Raw genomic sequence first — 19,977 nt, 5'->3', positions numbered from 1 at the left:
AGCCCCCTAATTAGTTATCTAGTACGAAGTGATCAGTCCTAAAATCATATAAACAATGCTAATCAAACTCAGCAGGCTGTATTTATATATTTTGGCTCATGTGTTAACACCCCCCAATATGAAGCAAAGAAAAAGAGAGGTCATGAATTCAAGTGGAAGTAAGGAGGGTGGATACATAAGTGGTTGGAAGGAGGAAAGGGAAAGAGGATATAATGTAATCATAATTAAAAAATTAAATGCTAGGCTAGAAGAATGCTCAGTGAGAAATATTTGCTTTATACAAATAAAGACCTTTCTTCATATCCCAGAATACATGGAAAGCAGTAATTCATGTTAATAATCCCCGTTTACCTATGATTATACTGGACAGAGAAAAATACATGGAAGCTTGAGGGCTAACTAGCCTGGCAGAGACTAGGCAACAAAATGTCCTGTCTCAAACAAGGTGGAAGACAGGGACTGACACCTGACAAGGTCTGATAATGTCTACATACATGCTTGCTGCACATGCACACTTGAACATATATGCATACAATCATATAAAAATTGAAAAATGAATTGAACTGTCACCAGGCATAGTAGAGCATGCCTGTAATCCTAGCACTTGGCAGCCAAAGCAGGGAGATCATTAGTCTGTACTATGTACGAGCCTGGACTAAAATGAGACCCTGTCAAGACATACAGGAAAAGAAAGATTTCCTACCTCACACAAATCCCCTCTATATTCCAGTTGTCAAGAGCACTTCTAAGAATTATGGTGACTCAATACTCATGTCTAGATATGTAGAAATAAATATAAATGGAGGACTGATGGCAGTGGAGTACATGCTTAACAAACAAAAGCTCTGGGTCCCAACCCCAGAACTATATAAACTGTGTGTTCCAAGTGTCCTATTATAATGCCAGTATTACAACCAGAAATTAAAGGTCATCCTCAGCTACATAGCAAGTTAAAGCCTAGTCAGAGTTACAAAAGGCCCTGCTGAAAAGGAGCGAAGGAAAAGAAATACAAAAGGTATCAACTAACAGCAAGATTCAGCCACCTGAAAGGGGCCTTAGCTTCCACCACGAACCTTCCAAAGAGAGATGAATAACACCAGCTAAAATGTCTCAGGGTCACAACATTAGCCCGTGGGATTTCTATTGAAAATGCATAATCTCAATCCAACAAGAAAAACATAGATTGGAAGATCCCAAACTTAGGCCAAATTGTATAAAATAACCAGATACAATATTTACGCAACACTGTTCTAAAAAATGTAAAAACTAAATATGTAATATGAAATCACAGATGGTTTATCACTAGGTAACACATAGACAATTTAAAAAATTTAAATACAGTAAATTATTGCATATTGAATTAAAAAATTTTCAGATCAGTTTTATTATGTGTCCATGTAAACATATGCCCTCAAAGGCCAGGAGTTACAGGCAGTTGTGGACAGCCAGATGTGGGTGCTGAGAACTGAACTCAGGACTTCTGAAGAGCAACAACTATTTTTAAACACTGAGCATCTCTCCAGCCCCAAATTTTAAAATTTTAAGTCATATAAAGGTTATGTAGGTAAGAGGTCTTTCTTCATACATAAACAACTGAAATATTTTGAAGTATAGAGTGCTACAAATCTGTAAATGTCTCTACAATCATTAAGAAAAAGAATGTGTTTAGGTAGACTAAACAGATTACACATGGTCAAATATGATAGATACTACTATGTGCTCTGCTATTCCTGCAACTTTCTTTTAAGTTTGAAGTTGCAGTGTTTTATGCATTCTCTGTGTGTTTGATGTTTAATCAAGGCCTTGGGCATGCCAGAATTCCAGGCAAGATCTCTACCAATGAGTTATCCCTAGGTTTCTTTGTTTGTTTTATTTTAACTTTTTTGAGACAGTGTCTCTTTACAGAACTGAGGTTGTTCTGGAACTCACTCTGTAGACTAGGCTGGCCTTGAAATTATAGAAATCCACCTGCCTCTGCCTCCTGAGCATGGGGATTAAAATTGTGCACCACCATTAATGGCACCCTAGTCCACTTATATGTGTGTCTCTTTTCAGTCAAGATGAAGTAGCTTGGTCAGAATTAAACTCACTATGTAGCAAGGCTGGTAGTTTAAATACCCTTACACACCAATTAATTGAATACTTGAAACCCTATTACTGACATCATTATCAAAAGTGTGCATGAACGCTCAAACACACAGACACCCATTAAAAAAAAAAACTCACGTAGGAAACATATGAGCCATTGAAAAGTAACTTACTTCACAGCATTTGGATCCAAGCTGGCATATAAATAATATAAGCATTTCATTCTCTCTTCGGTTTCCAAGTTATGGGGAACAAGATATTGGGCAAAGATTTTTTCTACCAGGAGTCTATGGAAAGCAAACACATAAAAACAATTATGCTGTTTAAGAGGTGATAAGTGAATTTAACCATTTTGTATAATGTTACTAAACCAATCTATGTGCCCCAAAATAATGAAAAGCATCAGTACACAGTTACTCCTTCCTTCACAGAGTCTCAGTAGTGACTTTGTATCCAGTTTATACTTGAAGCTAATTTCACAATCTATCATAAAACATTTCTTCAAGAGTGCTTGAATGCTACTCCAAGGTGACAGAGTCTCACACGGTAACACAGGCAGGCCTTCAACTCAGGGAGTTCCTTCTACCTCAGCCTTTCCTAGCGCTGGGATTACCAGCACTGGTCCTGTTTATTCTCTTTCTGACAGTTCTCGGGGAGGGGAGATTCGTGTTTTGTTTTTTTCGTTTTTTTTTAATAATCCAAGTCTCATGTATTCCAGGCTGCCCTCAAACTTGCTACGTAAGCCAAACTTGCTTTGAACCTTTGCCTGAGCCTCCAAAAGTGCTGGGATTACAAGTGTGTAGCACCAGCCCTGTTTTCTTAAATGTCATTCGTAAACACAGGTATTTGACTGTCCCAGCTAATCTTCAGCAGGCTGAAACTACAGACTATAAGTAGCACTAATAGAAAACTATAATACCAAGGACAGCTAATTCTCAAGAAACTAATCAGCTTCCTGAATGTAGTTCAGCTCCTTGCCTACGCTGTCACGTAATAAAAACAGGAGGATCGACCATCATTACTTCCTGAAAATATGCACATCCGACTTTTCTTATCTCCAGTCTAAATTCATTATTAGACTTCCTTAGTTTTAAAACTGAAGAACATATAAATAAAAATGACGAGACAGAATGTAGATTTTAGTCTCTATCCTGCTTTACTCTTAAGTCCAGACTTTTTTTTACTACTGTTACACTACTTACGTTATTAAGAAGAATCATATTTAAGTACCATATGTAACAAATATACAGAAAACTATTTCTATATGTAGTAATAAATTACATAAAATTATATAGAAATATTTTAAAATAAAAAGCAATTTTATCAAACTATTAGACTCACTTGTCGTCAATGCTGTTCTGATAGTAGATGTGAAGAAGTTTGTCCTTTATCCAGCTGACTTTCTCTGCAGCTTCCTTTCCTGCCTCACCATGAAGACAGTATTTCTTATAAAGCTGAGCAAGACCCATCATGGCTTCTTTTCTTACTCGCCACTAGAAAAATAGCACTTATGAGATGAGCAAGCCACTAGGCTCTGTAGTAAATACTATGTCATCCACAGCAACACAGTGCATCTTCTCATAAGCAGCTCCGCAAAACTGTTTTACTAATCATTTTTACAACTATTGTTGGTAGATACCAGTTCCTTCATTGATTTTACATGGTAGTATTGCTATATGATTTACCAATTTTTTTTAGTTTGTCTCCAACTAAACAAAGTACAGATTTCATTCACTTCAATTCTTTAAATATGTAATGATGCAAATAAAAGGAAAAATGAAAATTGTAAATTATATTAATTTATTCTATACACAAAAGGCTTCAATGTCTTAGGTGTTTGTTTGTTTATTTATTCTTTTGAGATAGGGTTTCTCTGTAGCTTTGGAGCCTCTCCTGGAACTCGCTCTGTAGATCAGGCTGGTTTTGAAACTCAGAGATCCGCCTGCCTCTGCCTCCCAAGTGCTGGGATTAAAAGCGTGTGCTACCCCGCCACTTCTGTTTTAGTTCTTAATTATATATTTTTGAGCTTAATTGTAAATAACAACAAAGTTCAGAATCAAGAATTCTGGAAAAACAAAGTTGGTGAGAATATTTTTGTTTGTCTTTGGTAAACTTCCTCATTTTGTAGACTTCATCAAATGGCAGTGGTTCAGCAAGTTGGGATACTTGCTGGCAAGCATGGTAACCATTTCAATTCTGGGACCTACAAGGAATCACCCCCCCCCCCCCCGACATACCAATAATAACAATAATAATAATAATAAATAAACATCTTTAAAAAAAATAAACAAAGGTTTGGAGCCTGGGAATGCAGCTCAGTAGAAGAGTGCTCACTTAACATTCCCAGAATCCCAAATTTGATTCCCATCATTGCAAACATGGAATCCCAAACACCAAATGTATAAAGAAAATAAAACTAGAAATTCTAGGTCAACGTTAGCTGTGATAGTCAGCCTGGGCTTTAAGAGAGCCTGTTTGTATTTACTATTTATTAACATATATGAGCATGCATGTATGCACACCAGAAGAGGTAATACTACAGTTATAGACACTTGGGAGCTGCCATATGAGTGCTGGGAATTGAACTTAGAAACTCTGGAAGAGCAACCAATGCTCTTTATAACTGAGCCATCTCTCCAGCCCCAAGATTTTGTCTTTAAAAGAAAAAGGGGAAAAGGCCAGGAAGATAGTGAACACCTTTAATTCCTATACTCAGGAGCAGAGGTAGACTGATGTCTGAAGGCCTGATGACATCCTGGTCTATAGAGAGCTCCAGGACAGCCAGAGGTACAAGGAAAAAGACGGGGGAAATGGGGGGGGGAATAATATTTGTTTTTACAAGGGGAGAGAAAACATTCCGGCTAATTTTAAATCAGTATTTTCTCTTAAGTTTTTGAATAATTTTTTTAGTCTACTGAATGCATGGAATGAAACTCAGTAATGTGAGCAGTGAAATCTAAGATTTATTCCTGTTCCACCATTTTCCGTAATGGATGTCAAACTAACTGAAGAGACCAAAATCATGAACTAAAAATGTGTCATAAATGATAGAGCGGATCATGCAGTCAGGAAGAGTAATTTATTTACCTCTGTGAAAATATGAGATAAACATTAATAATAGCAGTATTTTTCGCAAAGGAAGAAATATCACACTAACCATCTATGCCCTTGATAGGTAATTGCAAGTTAAGGGGAAGAGGAGATTCAGTAATGTGAACTCATTACTCGAAAATTTAGCGCCAAAACCAACACTCAAAAGTTTTAATTACTGTCATCGTTAAATAAATTAGTGTCCTTTCCTTTTTCAACATCTGTCACATGACTATTTTAAAACTAAGAAGATAAAGACAACCTCTGGTAGCGTGTCACAACATACTAGTATACCCTGAAAACACCTAAATTATGCATTCCTAGAAAAAAATAGTTCTTCAAAAATGTCAGTCGGACCAGTATACTCTAATTATACTGCAACTGCTGCTAAAACAAGTATGGTTCTTTCTTTACTTATTTCTTTTTTTAAATTTTTGGTTTTTTTAGACAGGGTCTCTCTCTGTAGTCCTGGCAATCCGGGAATTCACTTTGTAGACCAGGCTGGCCTTGAACTCAGAGACGCCCCTGCCTCTGCCTCCAAATTAAAGGCAAGTGCCACACAGTTAAGTCTGGCTCTTAAGATGGACTCATCTCCTCTTTAGTAACTACTGTCATTGTTTAAAACATTACCTTTCCTTATCAGGCCATGTTTCTTTTTCTTTTTTTTTTTTAAAATATTTATTTATTTATTATGTATACAATGTTCTGTCTGCGTGTATGTCTGCAGGCCAGAAGAGGGCACCAGACCTCATTACAGATGGTTGTGAGCCACCATGTGGTTGCTGGGAATTGAACTCAGGACCTTTGGAAGAGCAGGCAATGCTCTTAACCACTGAGCCATCTCTCCAGCCCTCAGGCCATGTTTCTAACTGCGTTCAATGACAGAAACAGCAAAATAAAGTAATTACAGAACCATTTCTGCTTTTAGCTCAGCAGGCATTGTGCAAACAATATTTTTTCTTAGAAAGTAAGATATTCTTTTAACTGAATTGATTGATAGATTCAGCTAAGTTAAGCAAATATAAGTAAATATACATAACCAATGACTTGCCCTTTGCAAATTGAAATGTGCAGAAAATCAAATTATTTCATTTACCTATTTCTACTTTATACAGAAATGCTGTAAGAAAAATCCATACCCTTGAGGCTGAAAAGATGGCTCAGCAGTTAAAAGAACTGGCTGCTCTTCCAGAGGACCAAGGTAAAATTCCCAGAATCTAAATGGAGGCTCACAACTGTCTGTTACTCCAGTATCAGAGGACCCAACACCCTCACATAAACATACATGCAGGCAAAACACCAATGCACATAAACTAAAAATAAATTATTTAAAAAAATCCATGCCATAATAGGAAAAAAGATTCAGAACCCACATACTTATTTATAGAGATAAGCAAAGACCGGGCATATGGAGGCAGGCAGATCTCTGCAAGTCTGAGGTCAGCATGTTCTACACAGCAAGTTCCAGGACAGCAGTGAGACCCTGTCTCTAAAAGTAGTATGTGCACTTGAAACATAAAAACTAATAGTTCTACAGATTTAGTGTTATTCTGATATTCAAAGAAAAGCTGAACTGGTGTTATAATACCAGACATACAGAGCAAACAATTTGAACATGGTAAATGAGGGAAGAGCATAACTCCCAGATCTTACCCGCTTATCCAGTGTCCTTTCCCTGACAAAGCCAAGTAACTGATCATTTACTAAGGTAAGGTCTCTTTTGGCAGCTGTTATTATAGTAACAATGACATCATGACGAATGGCTTCTTCTGGATCATGTGACCTAACTTTCAAATATTCTATGATTAAAAAGGAACAATTAAGACAATGTTAGTCACATAAATTTTCATGGTTCAGAATGATGATAAAAAAGCCAAAAACTTTAAGCTTTGTCTGTATTAATATTTACAAACTACAGGATAAATTAAAATTTACTATAAGACATCACTAAGTAGCCTTTACTAGACATAAAACTAGGCTTATTACTTCAGAGTACATTTTAAGAATTTTTTTTTTTGTGGAAGGTCAAATGAGAACACATATATATTTTCCATAACATAAACCACAAAATGACCCTTCAAATTTCTAAACAAATTATAATACAAATAAAATCAAAACAAAAAAGCAATTAACTTGGTTTTTAATACGTAGCACTATGCTGATAAAAGCTTTTCATTTGCTACTGCCAAATAGGTAGGATTAAATACTTTAAATTAAATAATGACACATTGCAATCTAAACTAAATAATCCCCTTTTTTCTACACATATTAGGGATATTACTATATTATAATAATGTACATGTGTTCTGTATCTAACTCCAACGCCATAAGGCTTACATTATCTCAACTTATAATTTCTAAAAAAATTCCAAATGATCAATACATAAATGTTTTTTAAAATTTTATCTTATAAAAAGGGAAGCTTACCCGTAAGGTCCTTTGCTAAATCTGGATGGTTCATCAAACAGTGACTGGCAAATTTCACACTTTCTAATCTCACAGGAACATGAATGTCATTAAAGCTAAATAGAAGATTGTTAAATATTAATGAGGCAAATTATTTTCAAATAAATAATATAAAAGTGTTTATGAACAACAATGGTTACTGATAGCTGATGTATTCTATGGAGAATATAAAAGAACTGAGCATGGTATTCCACACCTTTAATCCCAGCACTAGGAGGAAGAGGCTGGTGGATCTATGAGTTCAAGGACAGAGCCTGGTCTACAGAGTGAGCATAAGACAGCCAGAGCTACATAACAGAGACCCTATATTCAAAAAAAAAGGGGGGGGAAGATGCACAATTCTATAGAAACATTTTGCAAACAGTAGTGCTTATCATGTTGAAACAAAAACTACCATAAATAATATTCTCCAATTCAGAAAACAGATTTTGATGACCTTAATTACTAAAGGTTGAAATTTTGCTACAAAATAAAAATACTCAGCATACACCCACAGGCTGCACTAAACACACTCAAATATAAAGTGGTACAATGAATATATAAACTGTCCTCATAAATACTTTGCTCCACAATTTATCCTAAAAGCCAACAAATATCAACTAATGTTTTAGTGTATGTATTCTCAATCATGTGGACTCTGGGAGCATACAAAATTCTAAGTTATTTCTCTTACCGCCCAAGAAAACACTGCCAAAGAGGCCGATTCTGCGTTGCCAAATCTGAATCTTTAGAGCCAAACAATTTAGCCAGAAGTCGAACCACAGCTAATCGTTCTTCACCATCGTTGCTCTACGAAGAGAAAGACACAATGAAAGGAGCTACATTTTACTTCCCAAGGAGAAACCATTTTATATTTCAACTATCATGATGAACAATGTGAACTAGCACAAGCTTTTGTTTACTATGATTCCATGTTAGATTGCGTGTTCTCTTGGCCTGCTTCTATTTTCGAGAGTGCTAATTCATGCCTACTTTTCAACTTATTTACACATTGATTATAGAGATTTTGTACAAATATAAGCACTTTATTAAATCTTTACATTGTCTAAGACTTTAGAAAATTTCACAAAGGACAAAATAACAAATAATTTCTACCCTAGTGAGCTTCTTTCATAAAGACTCTTTCCGACAACTGAAACAGCGACATGAATACAGAATACTTAAGGTTTTGATAGACAGTTTTAACAATGATTCTCCACTGACTACAAAACATGATAAAGAACAATACTACTAAAGAGATTGAAAATTCAAAAATCAAATTAATCACTTTCAGAAAGTTTTTGGAGAGTAGGAATAAAAAATATCTACATTTGTGTAAAATGAATGTAAAATGACAATTGTGTTAAGGCTTTAACACAGTAGTAACAAAATGGATTTAAAAAAAAACTTTTCTCAAGCAATAAATAAAACAATGCTGAGCAATATCAATGTTTAGTACCTTCAAAATTTACTAGTTAACCACATTAACCTTTTAAGAAAAAAATTAACGTCTTAAATGTCAAACAATAGAATCTAAGGAAATCTTGTGAATGACTAATTTACAGATCCATTTATTTCAATTCATGTAATACTTTATAACTACTAAAATAAAACTGCTAAGATGACCTAAAGCACTCATTTTAAGATGTTCCTCAAGTGAACTGCAATGGCCTTCAGGTGTAAAACAGCTTTTTATTACTGATATACAGTGTGTTGATCTAAGTGTTGATCTAAGTAAATTATTATCTCATGAAGATATATGTTGAACTGACAATATCCATTTTAATGAATGAGTGGAACAAAGTTTAAAACATTCTATATTAATAGTTTATCAATTTTTAAAATGTTGCATTTATTTAGTTTGTTTGTGTATAATATAATACTTATTTCTTTGGTATATGTATGAGTGTATGGCATATCCCAATATACTGATTTGGCAAAAAATGATTAAATCCATTATTTATAAAATAAATAAAATTAACTTAGTATCTACTTAAATATGGATATTATTTAATATAAAAATACTGAATATTGTAAATTTCAAAGACAACAATACTTTATCTCTGTCACTGTGTTTATCAATTGATAACAAGTAGACATGCTGCAATGTTGAGAAGATAACTAAGATAAATAGTGAAAAATCTTCAAAATATACATTTTTTTTCCCCTGTAAAGCCTATAGGGTACCTTCAGTTTGAATTCAAGCTGTGGCATGACAGATAACAATAAATGAGGATCTATAGCGAAAAGTTCCTGAATCAGATCAAATACATGTTCGGACAGATCACTGACTGACGATCTTCCCAGCACCAGGACTTGATTGAAAAACTATAGGAGACATTACAATAAAAAGGGTTAATTTACTTTTAAATTTTTTTCTATAAATATAGGCACAAAGAGAACTATGAGCATTATACATACAACTGAAAGGAACAGCAGATTGCTACTGAATTACTAACATGTAAGAGGATAGACATCTAAACAAGAGACAAACTTCCAAATATTATCAAATCATGAATTAAAATAATGATTACTGTTGTGTTTCAAATAAGGATGACATATCTAAAAATTTAGACAACATGTGTAATTCATTATAGGGACACAATTTAAACTCTAAATTGATTTCAATTTTAAAGAATTCTATTTTTCCTGAGTTGAGTGATAAATATTTTAAGGTAGGCTTTAAGTTTCTGTGTTCTTTTGTTTTCTATTTCTAGTGAAAGCCAAATACAATTTGACTTAGATGATAAAAATAAAGGTTGAAGACACAAAAGTCAGTAATTTAAAAATGGTTCAGGAATTAAGAGAATGCACTGCTCTTATAAACGAGCCATGTTTACTTCCCAAAGATCTTTAAGTGTGGCTCATTACTGCCTGTAATTCTAGTTCCAGGTGATGTGATACCATTTTCTGGTCTTCTCCAAAGAAAATTAACTGCACTGTGTGCACCTACCCCCTCACCAGAGATACTTGGATACACTAAAGGAATACAGGAAAAAGAATATTTAATATCCAAAGTACTACAACTGTCACAAGTGTCACACATATACATACACATAGGAGAATGTTTGTTAATTTTTATAGATTTCATTTGTGTATATATATTCTGAGTATATGACCACAGAGGTCAGAGGGTGCTGAATTCACTGAATTTGGCGTTATATGCAGTTATGAGACATGGATGTTAAGAAGACAATTTTGGGTCCTTTGTAAGCATTCTTTATCACTGACCCATCATCTCTCCAGCTGGGAATCAGACTTTGAAATGTTAAAAGAACGGGTCTATACAAATCAGCATTTCTTTTTCTTGGTTTTTCGAGACAGGGTTTCTCTGTAGCTTTGTAGCCTGTCCTGTAGACTAGGATGGCCTCAAACTCAAACAGAGAACTACCTGCCTCTGCCTCCCAAGGGCTGGGACTAAAGGTGTGTGCTACTACTGCCCGGCTAGCATTTGTTTCAGAAATCATAAAGTTACATATATCTTTTTAGATAGCTAAATTATGAGTCATAAAATTTCAATATTTCAATGGAGTCTTTGAAAAGAATAAATACAGTCTTAAAATATACACAAATGGGGTTGGAGAGATGGTTCAGCAGTTAAGAGCACTGGCTGCTCTTCCAGAGGATTCAGGTACTGTTTCCAGCATCCACATGGCATCTCTCAACCATCTGTAACTCTAGTCCTAAGAGGGCTGGCTGTTGCTTTCTTCTGACTCCCATACATGTAGTAAAAACATCTATACATATAAAAGAATATATGTATACACACAAATAAGCATGATATGATACTTATGGAAGTGTATCTGAACTATCGATAGTTATTTCTAATAACTGAGAACAGGACATTCAAGGCAACCTACCAAAGTCTTAATTTAATAACAGACAAAACAATTTAATACAATTTAAATAATCCCTATTTTATTATAAGGAGGTAATTCCACAATAGATAGAACTGCATTCTCAAAGATGACCAGTAAAGGAAAGCATTGATAAAAACCTTTAATACAAGGCAATAAGGAAAATAAGTGTCAATTTATACTCACTTGTATTATTAATAAAAAGCTAAATAAATATAGAGCTAGACATAGAATATAATAGATGTACATAAGTAAATTTATAAAAGAATTATTATTTTAAGGTAGTAAAATTTTTTAAAATAAAATTCTACTTTTTGACAAAGAACAAATTACGCTCAATTAATTTCAATTTTTCCTTTACAGAATTAACTTATGTATATGCTTGCGTGTGTATAGGGGGGGAAGATGCATGTCAAGATAGGATTTTTCTGTATAGTTCTGGCTATCCTTGAATTCAGAACTCACAGAGACCCATTTGCCTCTGTCTCCCAAGTGCTGTCCTTAAAGGCACGTGCCACCACAGTTCAGCTGTCAATGAATTTTTTAATAACACTGTAAGTCTGGAGATAGTCATTTGTTCCCAAACCTGATGAGCTTAGTTTGATTCCTACAGATTATCCTGTGACCCTCCAGATCCCCATAACACACACTGTCTTTTAAAATATATATTTGTAAGCATCTATTAAAGAAGAAACTATTTTAGAAAAATGACCCAGAAGACATAAAGAGACAAATGCATACAGATAAAGACAGAGACCCAAAAAGTAGAGACAGGCAGATCTCTGAGGCCAGCCTGATCTACTTAGAAAGTTCCAAGCCAGCCAGAGATATAGAATGAGACCCATTTTTTAAAAAAGGGAAAAAAATTCCAGAAATGAATTTAAAGTTTCACAATTTTGGGAGGATACGGCAAGTGCGAATACAGATGCAGAAGGGGTCAGATTTTAAAATTTTATCTATCATTGGGCCAGTTTAAAGGCATTTTACATTTATGCTACATTTTTTCCAACTGTGATCATATTTATGTATGTTTTCATATTTTATCTGAATAAAACCATCTTCACAGGCCGGGTGGTGGTGGCGCACACCTTTAATCCCAGCACTCGGGAGGCAGAGGCAGGCGGATCTCTGGGAGTTCGAGGCCAGCCTGGTCTACAAGAGCTAGTTCCAGGACAGGAACCAACAGCTACGGAGAAACCCTGTCTCGAAAATAAAAAAAAAAAAACCATCTTCACGAGAAATGTATCTGCATATGATTATAATAAATCCACATAATCCAAAAATCGGAGTTCTGAAATAAATGTATAGAGATACATACATTGGCAATGCATGCTTCAATAGTCTGGACTGTCCTTTTCAACAGGACTTTTGCAAGGTCGAAAGACTGTTTATTTAAGTTCTGAAAAACAAATGATGCAAAGTTACAAATGAATTGATGAAACATCATTTGAACAATTACATATTTAAATTTACCAAAATATGAAAACAGTTACATGAATTCCATTCAAGGTTTTACACAGAAGGTGCCAGCCAAATGAACTCAACAAAACAAACTCTAAAATATATATGACAGGCTGTCAAAAATCCAACCTATAATTCTACTAAACTAAAACCAACATGAACTCACTAAACACATTATCCTAAATGCATGCTCCCTCCCCATCCCCAAATACTAAATATTTCATTGTTTAATCAATTATATTTGAAGAAGTCCTGAGGATGTCATTCAGTTATATTGTAGACCGATCACCAAAGATTCAAATTCCTAAACCACAACAAGGAAAGGCTGGGAAGGCCCTTGATCAACCTTCTTTTGAAACAGGGCCTAACTATGTAACACTGGCTAGCCTGGAACTACTACACAGATCAAGCTGGCCTCAGAGATCTGTCTGCCAAGCGACTGTAGTAAAGGTGTGAGCCATCACACCCAGATCACCTATTTCTGAAATGATGACTACTTGTTTCCTTATGTACCAATGTATTATAACAAATATAGGATCTAAGAAAGATGGTAGCCATGGCATATATTTAAATGTTAAAAATTTATCGAAAAGCCGGGCGGTGGTGGCGCACGCCTTTAATCTCAGCACTCGGGAGGCAGAGGCAGGCGGATCTCTGGGAGTTCGAGGCCAGCCTGGTCTACAAGAGCTAGTTCCAGGACAGGAACCAAAACTACAGAGAAACCCTGTCTCCAAAATCAAAAAAAAAAAAAAAAAAAAAAAAAAGAAAAGAAAAGAAAAGAAAAGAAAAAACAATTGTTTCAAAAAACACCTGTTAACATCTCTCTTATCTTACACCTCTCAAAAAGAAGCTAAAACCACATTTCTGGGGCCTGTCGTTGAGAGCAGTAGCCTCTCTTACAGAAGATAGGAATTTGATTCCCAGACCCGCTTAGTGTCTCACAACTGTCTGTAAGAGTGTCCAGACACTCTTCAGGCCTCTGTGAACACTGAGCACAGATAGTGTACAAATATACAAGCAGGAAAAAAAAAGCCCATACACATTTTTAAAAAAGCAAATAAAAACTATTAAATATTTTAGACAATGTAGACTGATTCTAGCGTCAGAATAGGAATTCCTATATAAAATCGTAAAAGGAAAAGGCTAATAGCTGATTTCTTTAGGTAAACTGATCTTTAGTATCTTGATACTATACAGACCTTGTGTGCAGGGATGAGGTTGATAAGAATAGAATCCAGTAACTCTTGAGTAACTCCATCACCTTCCATGATGATAGAACTCATCAAGTCTAACATGTGCATTTGTACCTTCTTATTGTGGCTATTGCTAAAAAGAAGGGAAAATAATTAAGGCATCTAGAAAGACAAAGTTCACTGTGGTCTGTTTTCTTTCATATACTTGTTATTTACTGGTGACAAGGTCTTGCTCTGTAACCCAGGTTGACCTCAAACTTAGGTTGCACCTCCTTACCCTAAGTGCCACTATGCCAATAAAAATTTTCAGTTTAAAGCAATTACCTTAGGACCTAGAGGCAAAGGTCTTTAATCCTATATATTCAGGAGAGTAAGAAGGGTAAATCATAGCTTAAAGCCAGCTGAACAAATAAGCAAGATTCTCTCTAGGGAGAGAACAAGGTTGAGAAATAGAGCTCAGTGGTAGAGTACTTGCTAAATGCACATGAAGCCCTAGATTCAACCACAGTACAACACGAACAATCTCAGGTGTTAAAGGATTTTTACTTCTCCCACTACCCAGCAACGGACTACTTTGATAACTGAATCATATTATAAAGTACTCTAAACAAACATCACCTTAATTTCTAATGAAGTATTCTCTACAAGTCACTTACCTATATACACATACATACAATAAAGAAATCCCTTTAAAATGTATAATCTATGGAATGATAGAACCACATACTATAGTATAAATACAGAAGTTTGAAACAAAATTGAAAGACTGGATTATCTAAGTGATTAAAATTTTTCTTGAAGCAACAACTATTTTTAAATAATTGACCCATCTAGCATTTAATGAAGGAAAACATGTAAGCTTTTAAAAGTTTGGGGGGGAGGGAGATTGCCACAATTTCTACAATGTTTAAAAAGACAGTCCTTTCATGTGTACTCTCCAAAATATCTTACACACTTTACAAAATGCCAACTATGAAGGACTACTGAGGCACAGTTCTCAGTATGTTTTGTGTGTGGCAGTGGAATGACTTGAAGAATATAGATATTCAGCTTGATGCAAAAAAACAACACACACAAATCTTAAGTGCTTAGTTCTCAGATCCATATATCAAGAGAGGGAAAGAAAAAATACAAGGAAGACAGATAAAAGAGACTTTAAAAAATTATTCATGGCCAAGCTTAGTGATGCACACCTTTAACCCCAATACTTGGGAGACAGAAACACTTGTGAATTCAAGGCCAGCTAGGGCTACATAAGGAGTTCTAGGCCAGTCAGGGTCTACACAATCAGATCCTGTCTCAAAAACAAATTATTTTAAAAATTTCACCAATCCAAGTCAGTAAACTTAAGACTTTACTTGAATCTGGATGTAGTAACAAGATTATGTTTTGTGTTTTAGCCAAAACAACTAAAAACAGAGAAAAATACAGAAACAACAGAGTTCTGATATTGGGATTCATTCACACACTGATGAAAAAAAACTAAAAACAAAAAACCAGTATCACATTCTGGGTAAGCTAACAGGCTAGCCCAGGGAAGACAGCCCTTATGGACCCTAATGGTTCTCTCTGCGGAGTGCGTACAGAATAAAGTTTGCAGAGCTGCATAGCAGTAAACAAAGAATTATTCAGGAATCAAACTTAAAGATTCAAGTGCTTAATGATCATCACACACAGGTGAGATGTTCCTTAAATCTGGAAATAATCTTTGAACGTCCTATGAGAGTTTGGAAGAGTAATCAAAAGAAGATGAGCCCAGAATCTAGAAACTCAAGGAGCCAAGTACAAAACCCAAATCAAATCAAAGCAGAAGAAAAGTTCTAAAATATATCGTAACAAATTTCCTAAAATGAATTAACAAAGGCTTCAATGCAGCTCGAGTAGATTTTGTAGAGGTTATAGGGGGAACAAATCAATAATTTCACAAGTATTGGAGATAGTAATCATAAATTTCAAAAGGAAAGTCTATGAAATGTTGTTACAATGCAAAGTTAGAAATTGTTCTTTTTAAGTTATTTTAGTGTGTCTATTGTAGATACTCATAGTGTACAAATACCCATTTGAACACGTGTTAAAGACAAGCAACAAGCACTTTACCAACTGAGTAATCTCCTCCACAGATTGTTCCTCTGTGTCACATTACAACGATGTTCCATTCATGAAGTCCATATGAACAATCCTTTAATCTGGGTTTGACTATACATCTAGTTTAGCTAATAAGTCCGAAGCTACTAAAGGATTAGCAAAAATTCTAGTATTGAAGAGCTTGCCTTTCTTGATAATTCTGAAGCCTATTCAGTGTATAAAGATACTGATGTGATTTTATTATTGCATTACTTCAATCTACTGCTTAGGTGCCCAGTTAAAAAAACTACAGACTCCACAGAGAACCCAAACCAGACAAACTGCCAAGCAGAATCATGGGCAAAATAATGGTGGCTTCTCGTACAATCAAGTTCCTAGTAGGCTTTGTTATATAGAAGACAGTAAATAGCATAAAAGTTTGTCACTTATTCCAATGGTTTGCTGGAAGTAAAATGACACAGGAAGCTCTTATGATCTAAATGTTTTAGCTAGTACACTAATCAAATCTGTTTACTTTAAGTTAATATAAAACCTTCACTATACTAAAGGAGAAAGAAAAAATTTCTAGAAATTCACATGCAACCCAACAGAGTCACATACTGAAAGGATAAGTCTTTTGGATACAATGAATCAATAAAATGAAATTCAACTGCTTTTTATCCTAACTGCCATTTCTTAATGTGGCAGAGAATTTAAAACTGACACAAGATATGTATGCATATAATATAATACTTTAAGACACATCTCAGATGTTAGGTATGAACAAATAATAAAAGTGCTAGACCAAAAAAAAAAAAAAAAGCTGGGCGGTGGTGATGCACACCTTTAATTCCAGTATTTGACAGGCAGACAGGTCTATGAGTTCAAGGCCAGAGTGAGTTCCAGGACTGGCGCCATAGCTACTGGGAACCCCTGTCTTAAAAACAAAACAAAAAATCCAACCCCTCTCACCACCTCCTAAAGAAACCCACAAAAAAACTAGACTGAATCAGTTTGGATTCTCCTGACCAGGAAGTATACTGATTCTTTTTTTTTTTTCTTGTTAGTTTCTCTATTCTATGAAAAGCTGATTCAAGCAACATATATGACTTTCAAGAGTGAGGGCTACAGTTCAGTTGTAGAGCATTTGCCTAGTATCTACCAAGTTTGAGGCACTAGATTTCATCCCAAAACTTTCATAAAATACATGTTACATACATACTCATATTATCTTCATCCAAAAAGAAAACATTATCAAAGTTAGTAAGTGAACGAACTAATTAATCTCTTCTGTTCCACATCACTGAAGCACAAAATACCTAGTACTTCACTGTTTAATGTCTCATGCCATTTACACTATGATGCCATTGCTTCTATGGCTAAGTTTCTTCAAAACAAGGTGTTTTCAACCTCCTTTAAAGTTGTTGTTCAGGGAGGCCCAAGAGCGCCCCCACATCCCGTAACACAGACCATTTCTATTGCTTCCGATTGCCCACTACCACTACCACTGGAGACACATATACTGTGGCTGCAGGACAGTTAGAGAAATCAAGTTGGAACTGACACGAAAACTTCCAATAGCTAGCTTTCATAGTGGCAGAAAGTACTATGCAAACAGCTGGGAGGGAAAAGGGTAGCCAACCACTTTCTGATTGGATCTTAGGCCTGTTCCACAAGAGAGAATACATGCCCAGTATAATAAATCTGGTCAAAACCCCATGGTTCAGAAATTCATGGGGATGATTGGTGATGAGAGCCTACTCCTGCTGTTTTGCTAAATGGACAAGTGATCGAACTGTGCCCTAAATGTTTGTGTTTATAGCCATAGGTCAGTGTTGCTCTAAGCCTGGTCAGAGAAGTTTCTAAAGTAAACAATAGATAATGCAGACTCTTAACTCGTCAAAGTGTTGAGAATAAGTGCTGGTTGAGAGACCAGCTCAACATGAAATTCCTATACCATTCACTGCACTCTCCTAGTCAAGACTTGAGTGAGGAACAGCAAAGAAGAGGGGTTAGAAAGGATACAAGAGAAGGAGAAAGAGTGCTGTGGACTCTGTCTTCTCAAAGTGGCATGGGCACTGTACTGCTGAACTCGCTCTATGGTCATCTGTGGAAGAATAAGCTAACAAAAGCCTTAAAATATTCCAGCAGGAAGTACTAACAAGACTCAGTGGATTACGGGGGGAGGGGGAGAGCGCCCAACACAAAAAAGTGAGTATCCTGAGGGTGAAATAATCAATGTATATATGTACACAACTGTCAAATATTTAAATATTTAAAAAGATAAAAAACTCCAAGGACTGCTTTATGACCCTCTAATATTATTTAGCCTGAAACACACGAAAAGTCAACCAGTTCAATACAGCAAATTTAAAGAGGCAGTGTAACATCAGGTATGCTGCCTTAATCCTGATAATTTAATCACTCAGTAGGTTAGGCAGAAAACTGCAAGTTTGAGGCCAACCTGGCTACCTTCCAGGTCTCTCAGAGCTACAAAGGAGCCCCTATATCAAGGAAATAATTAACTAATTAGTTGAAAAATGGTGACCACAGCTTTCAAACAACAGGATTTGTTTATTTCCCCCTTTGTAATATTCTTAGAAAATAATTTCTCTAGAAATCTAGAGAGTTTAGCTTATATATTAGAGTACCTAACACTTCAATAAACACAAAATTTTTTAAAAAACTTAAAAAAACTTACTTGATTACTGAGAAGAGAGTCCTAAAAAGCTGAATAAAAATTTCATTGCAGTCTTCCAACTCAAAGCAGATGTTATATGATTTAACCCAAGCTAAATTCTTAAATCAACAAATAAAAATAACTGGTTAATCACATACATGTAGAACTGTCACACAAAAGCACATGAGTACAATTTAATTTTTACATGTAGAATTGTTTACAGTGAAGTCTACAAAGACTCAATGTACACAATTAAAATCAGTCCAATCTTTAAAAACTTAACTGGCAGCATCAACTGTCTCAGGTTGAAAAGTACTGAATAGTTAGGAGTTATTACAAATATATATATAAGCATAAAATTTCAGAAGCTGTGAAGATTCATTTTTAGATTAAGAATGACAGTGAAATATCATATAATTTTTTTCACCAGATATACTTCATCTTTTAAAGACGGAGGAAACATAGAGATATTTTCCTTAGGAAATGTAAGACAATTTATTAAATAAGTTATATATAACAGTTTTACTTTACATTATAATTTTAAGAATTTGCAACTACATGGAATCATATTTATTAAATAAAGTATTATTGTTACCTCTAATAAATAAAAGTATCTATTAAACTGTGGACTCTTTGTATCCTCCAAACCTTTTAACTGTCTGGTAATAAAGAGAAATATGTCCTGTTAAAGAAATAAAAAAGTAAAAAATTTATTAGCTTAGACACTATTACTTGTCATTTTTGCAATACACTAGTGCATATCTATATCTACATATAGAGGTATAGATATCTAAAAGTCATTACAAACTACAATAAACAAAGTTCCCCTTTATTTGAATGCTGTGGGACAGCATTATTTTAAATGACTGGAATAGATTAGAACAAACAAAACAACATCCTTTGGAAGCAAAACTACAGACTTTTACTGCACACTCATCTGAGAACATTCTTCATCTTACTACACTTGTCACTCACTGTCTCTGCATTGCATCATGGAAAACTACTCTTTTCTCCTGACATGTAAGCAAGTAGTTTTCAGTCCATGGTTTTGAATTTGATAATGAAAAGCTATTTGGCACAAACACGAGGCATTGACCTG

General features: G+C 35.0%; 1 protein-coding gene across 1 annotated transcript in view; it reads right to left on the bottom strand.

Moving 5' to 3' along the window:
* The window catches only part of Pds5a (PDS5 cohesin associated factor A), a 99,413-nt gene that overhangs the window by 45,524 nt on the left and 33,912 nt on the right, over positions 1–19,977 (bottom strand). The window contains exons 4-13 of the mRNA XM_075943349.1: positions 19,474–19,560; positions 18,900–18,997; positions 14,141–14,267; positions 12,799–12,879; positions 9,811–9,951; positions 8,318–8,433; positions 7,606–7,700; positions 6,832–6,977; positions 3,430–3,581; positions 2,262–2,375 (exon numbers count right to left, since the gene is read on the bottom strand). Coding sequence (XP_075799464.1) covers positions 2,262–2,375; positions 3,430–3,581; positions 6,832–6,977; positions 7,606–7,700; positions 8,318–8,433; positions 9,811–9,951; positions 12,799–12,879; positions 14,141–14,267; positions 18,900–18,997; positions 19,474–19,560 — 1,157 coding nt within the window. The remainder of the gene's footprint in view (positions 1–2,261; positions 2,376–3,429; positions 3,582–6,831; positions 6,978–7,605; positions 7,701–8,317; positions 8,434–9,810; positions 9,952–12,798; positions 12,880–14,140; positions 14,268–18,899; positions 18,998–19,473; positions 19,561–19,977) is intronic.

This window comes from Microtus pennsylvanicus, chromosome 12 (genome assembly GCF_037038515.1).
Source record: "Microtus pennsylvanicus isolate mMicPen1 chromosome 12, mMicPen1.hap1, whole genome shotgun sequence".
NCBI lineage: Eukaryota > Metazoa > Chordata > Mammalia > Rodentia > Cricetidae > Microtus > Microtus pennsylvanicus.
This window is presented reverse-complemented; position numbering and strand designations above follow the sequence as displayed.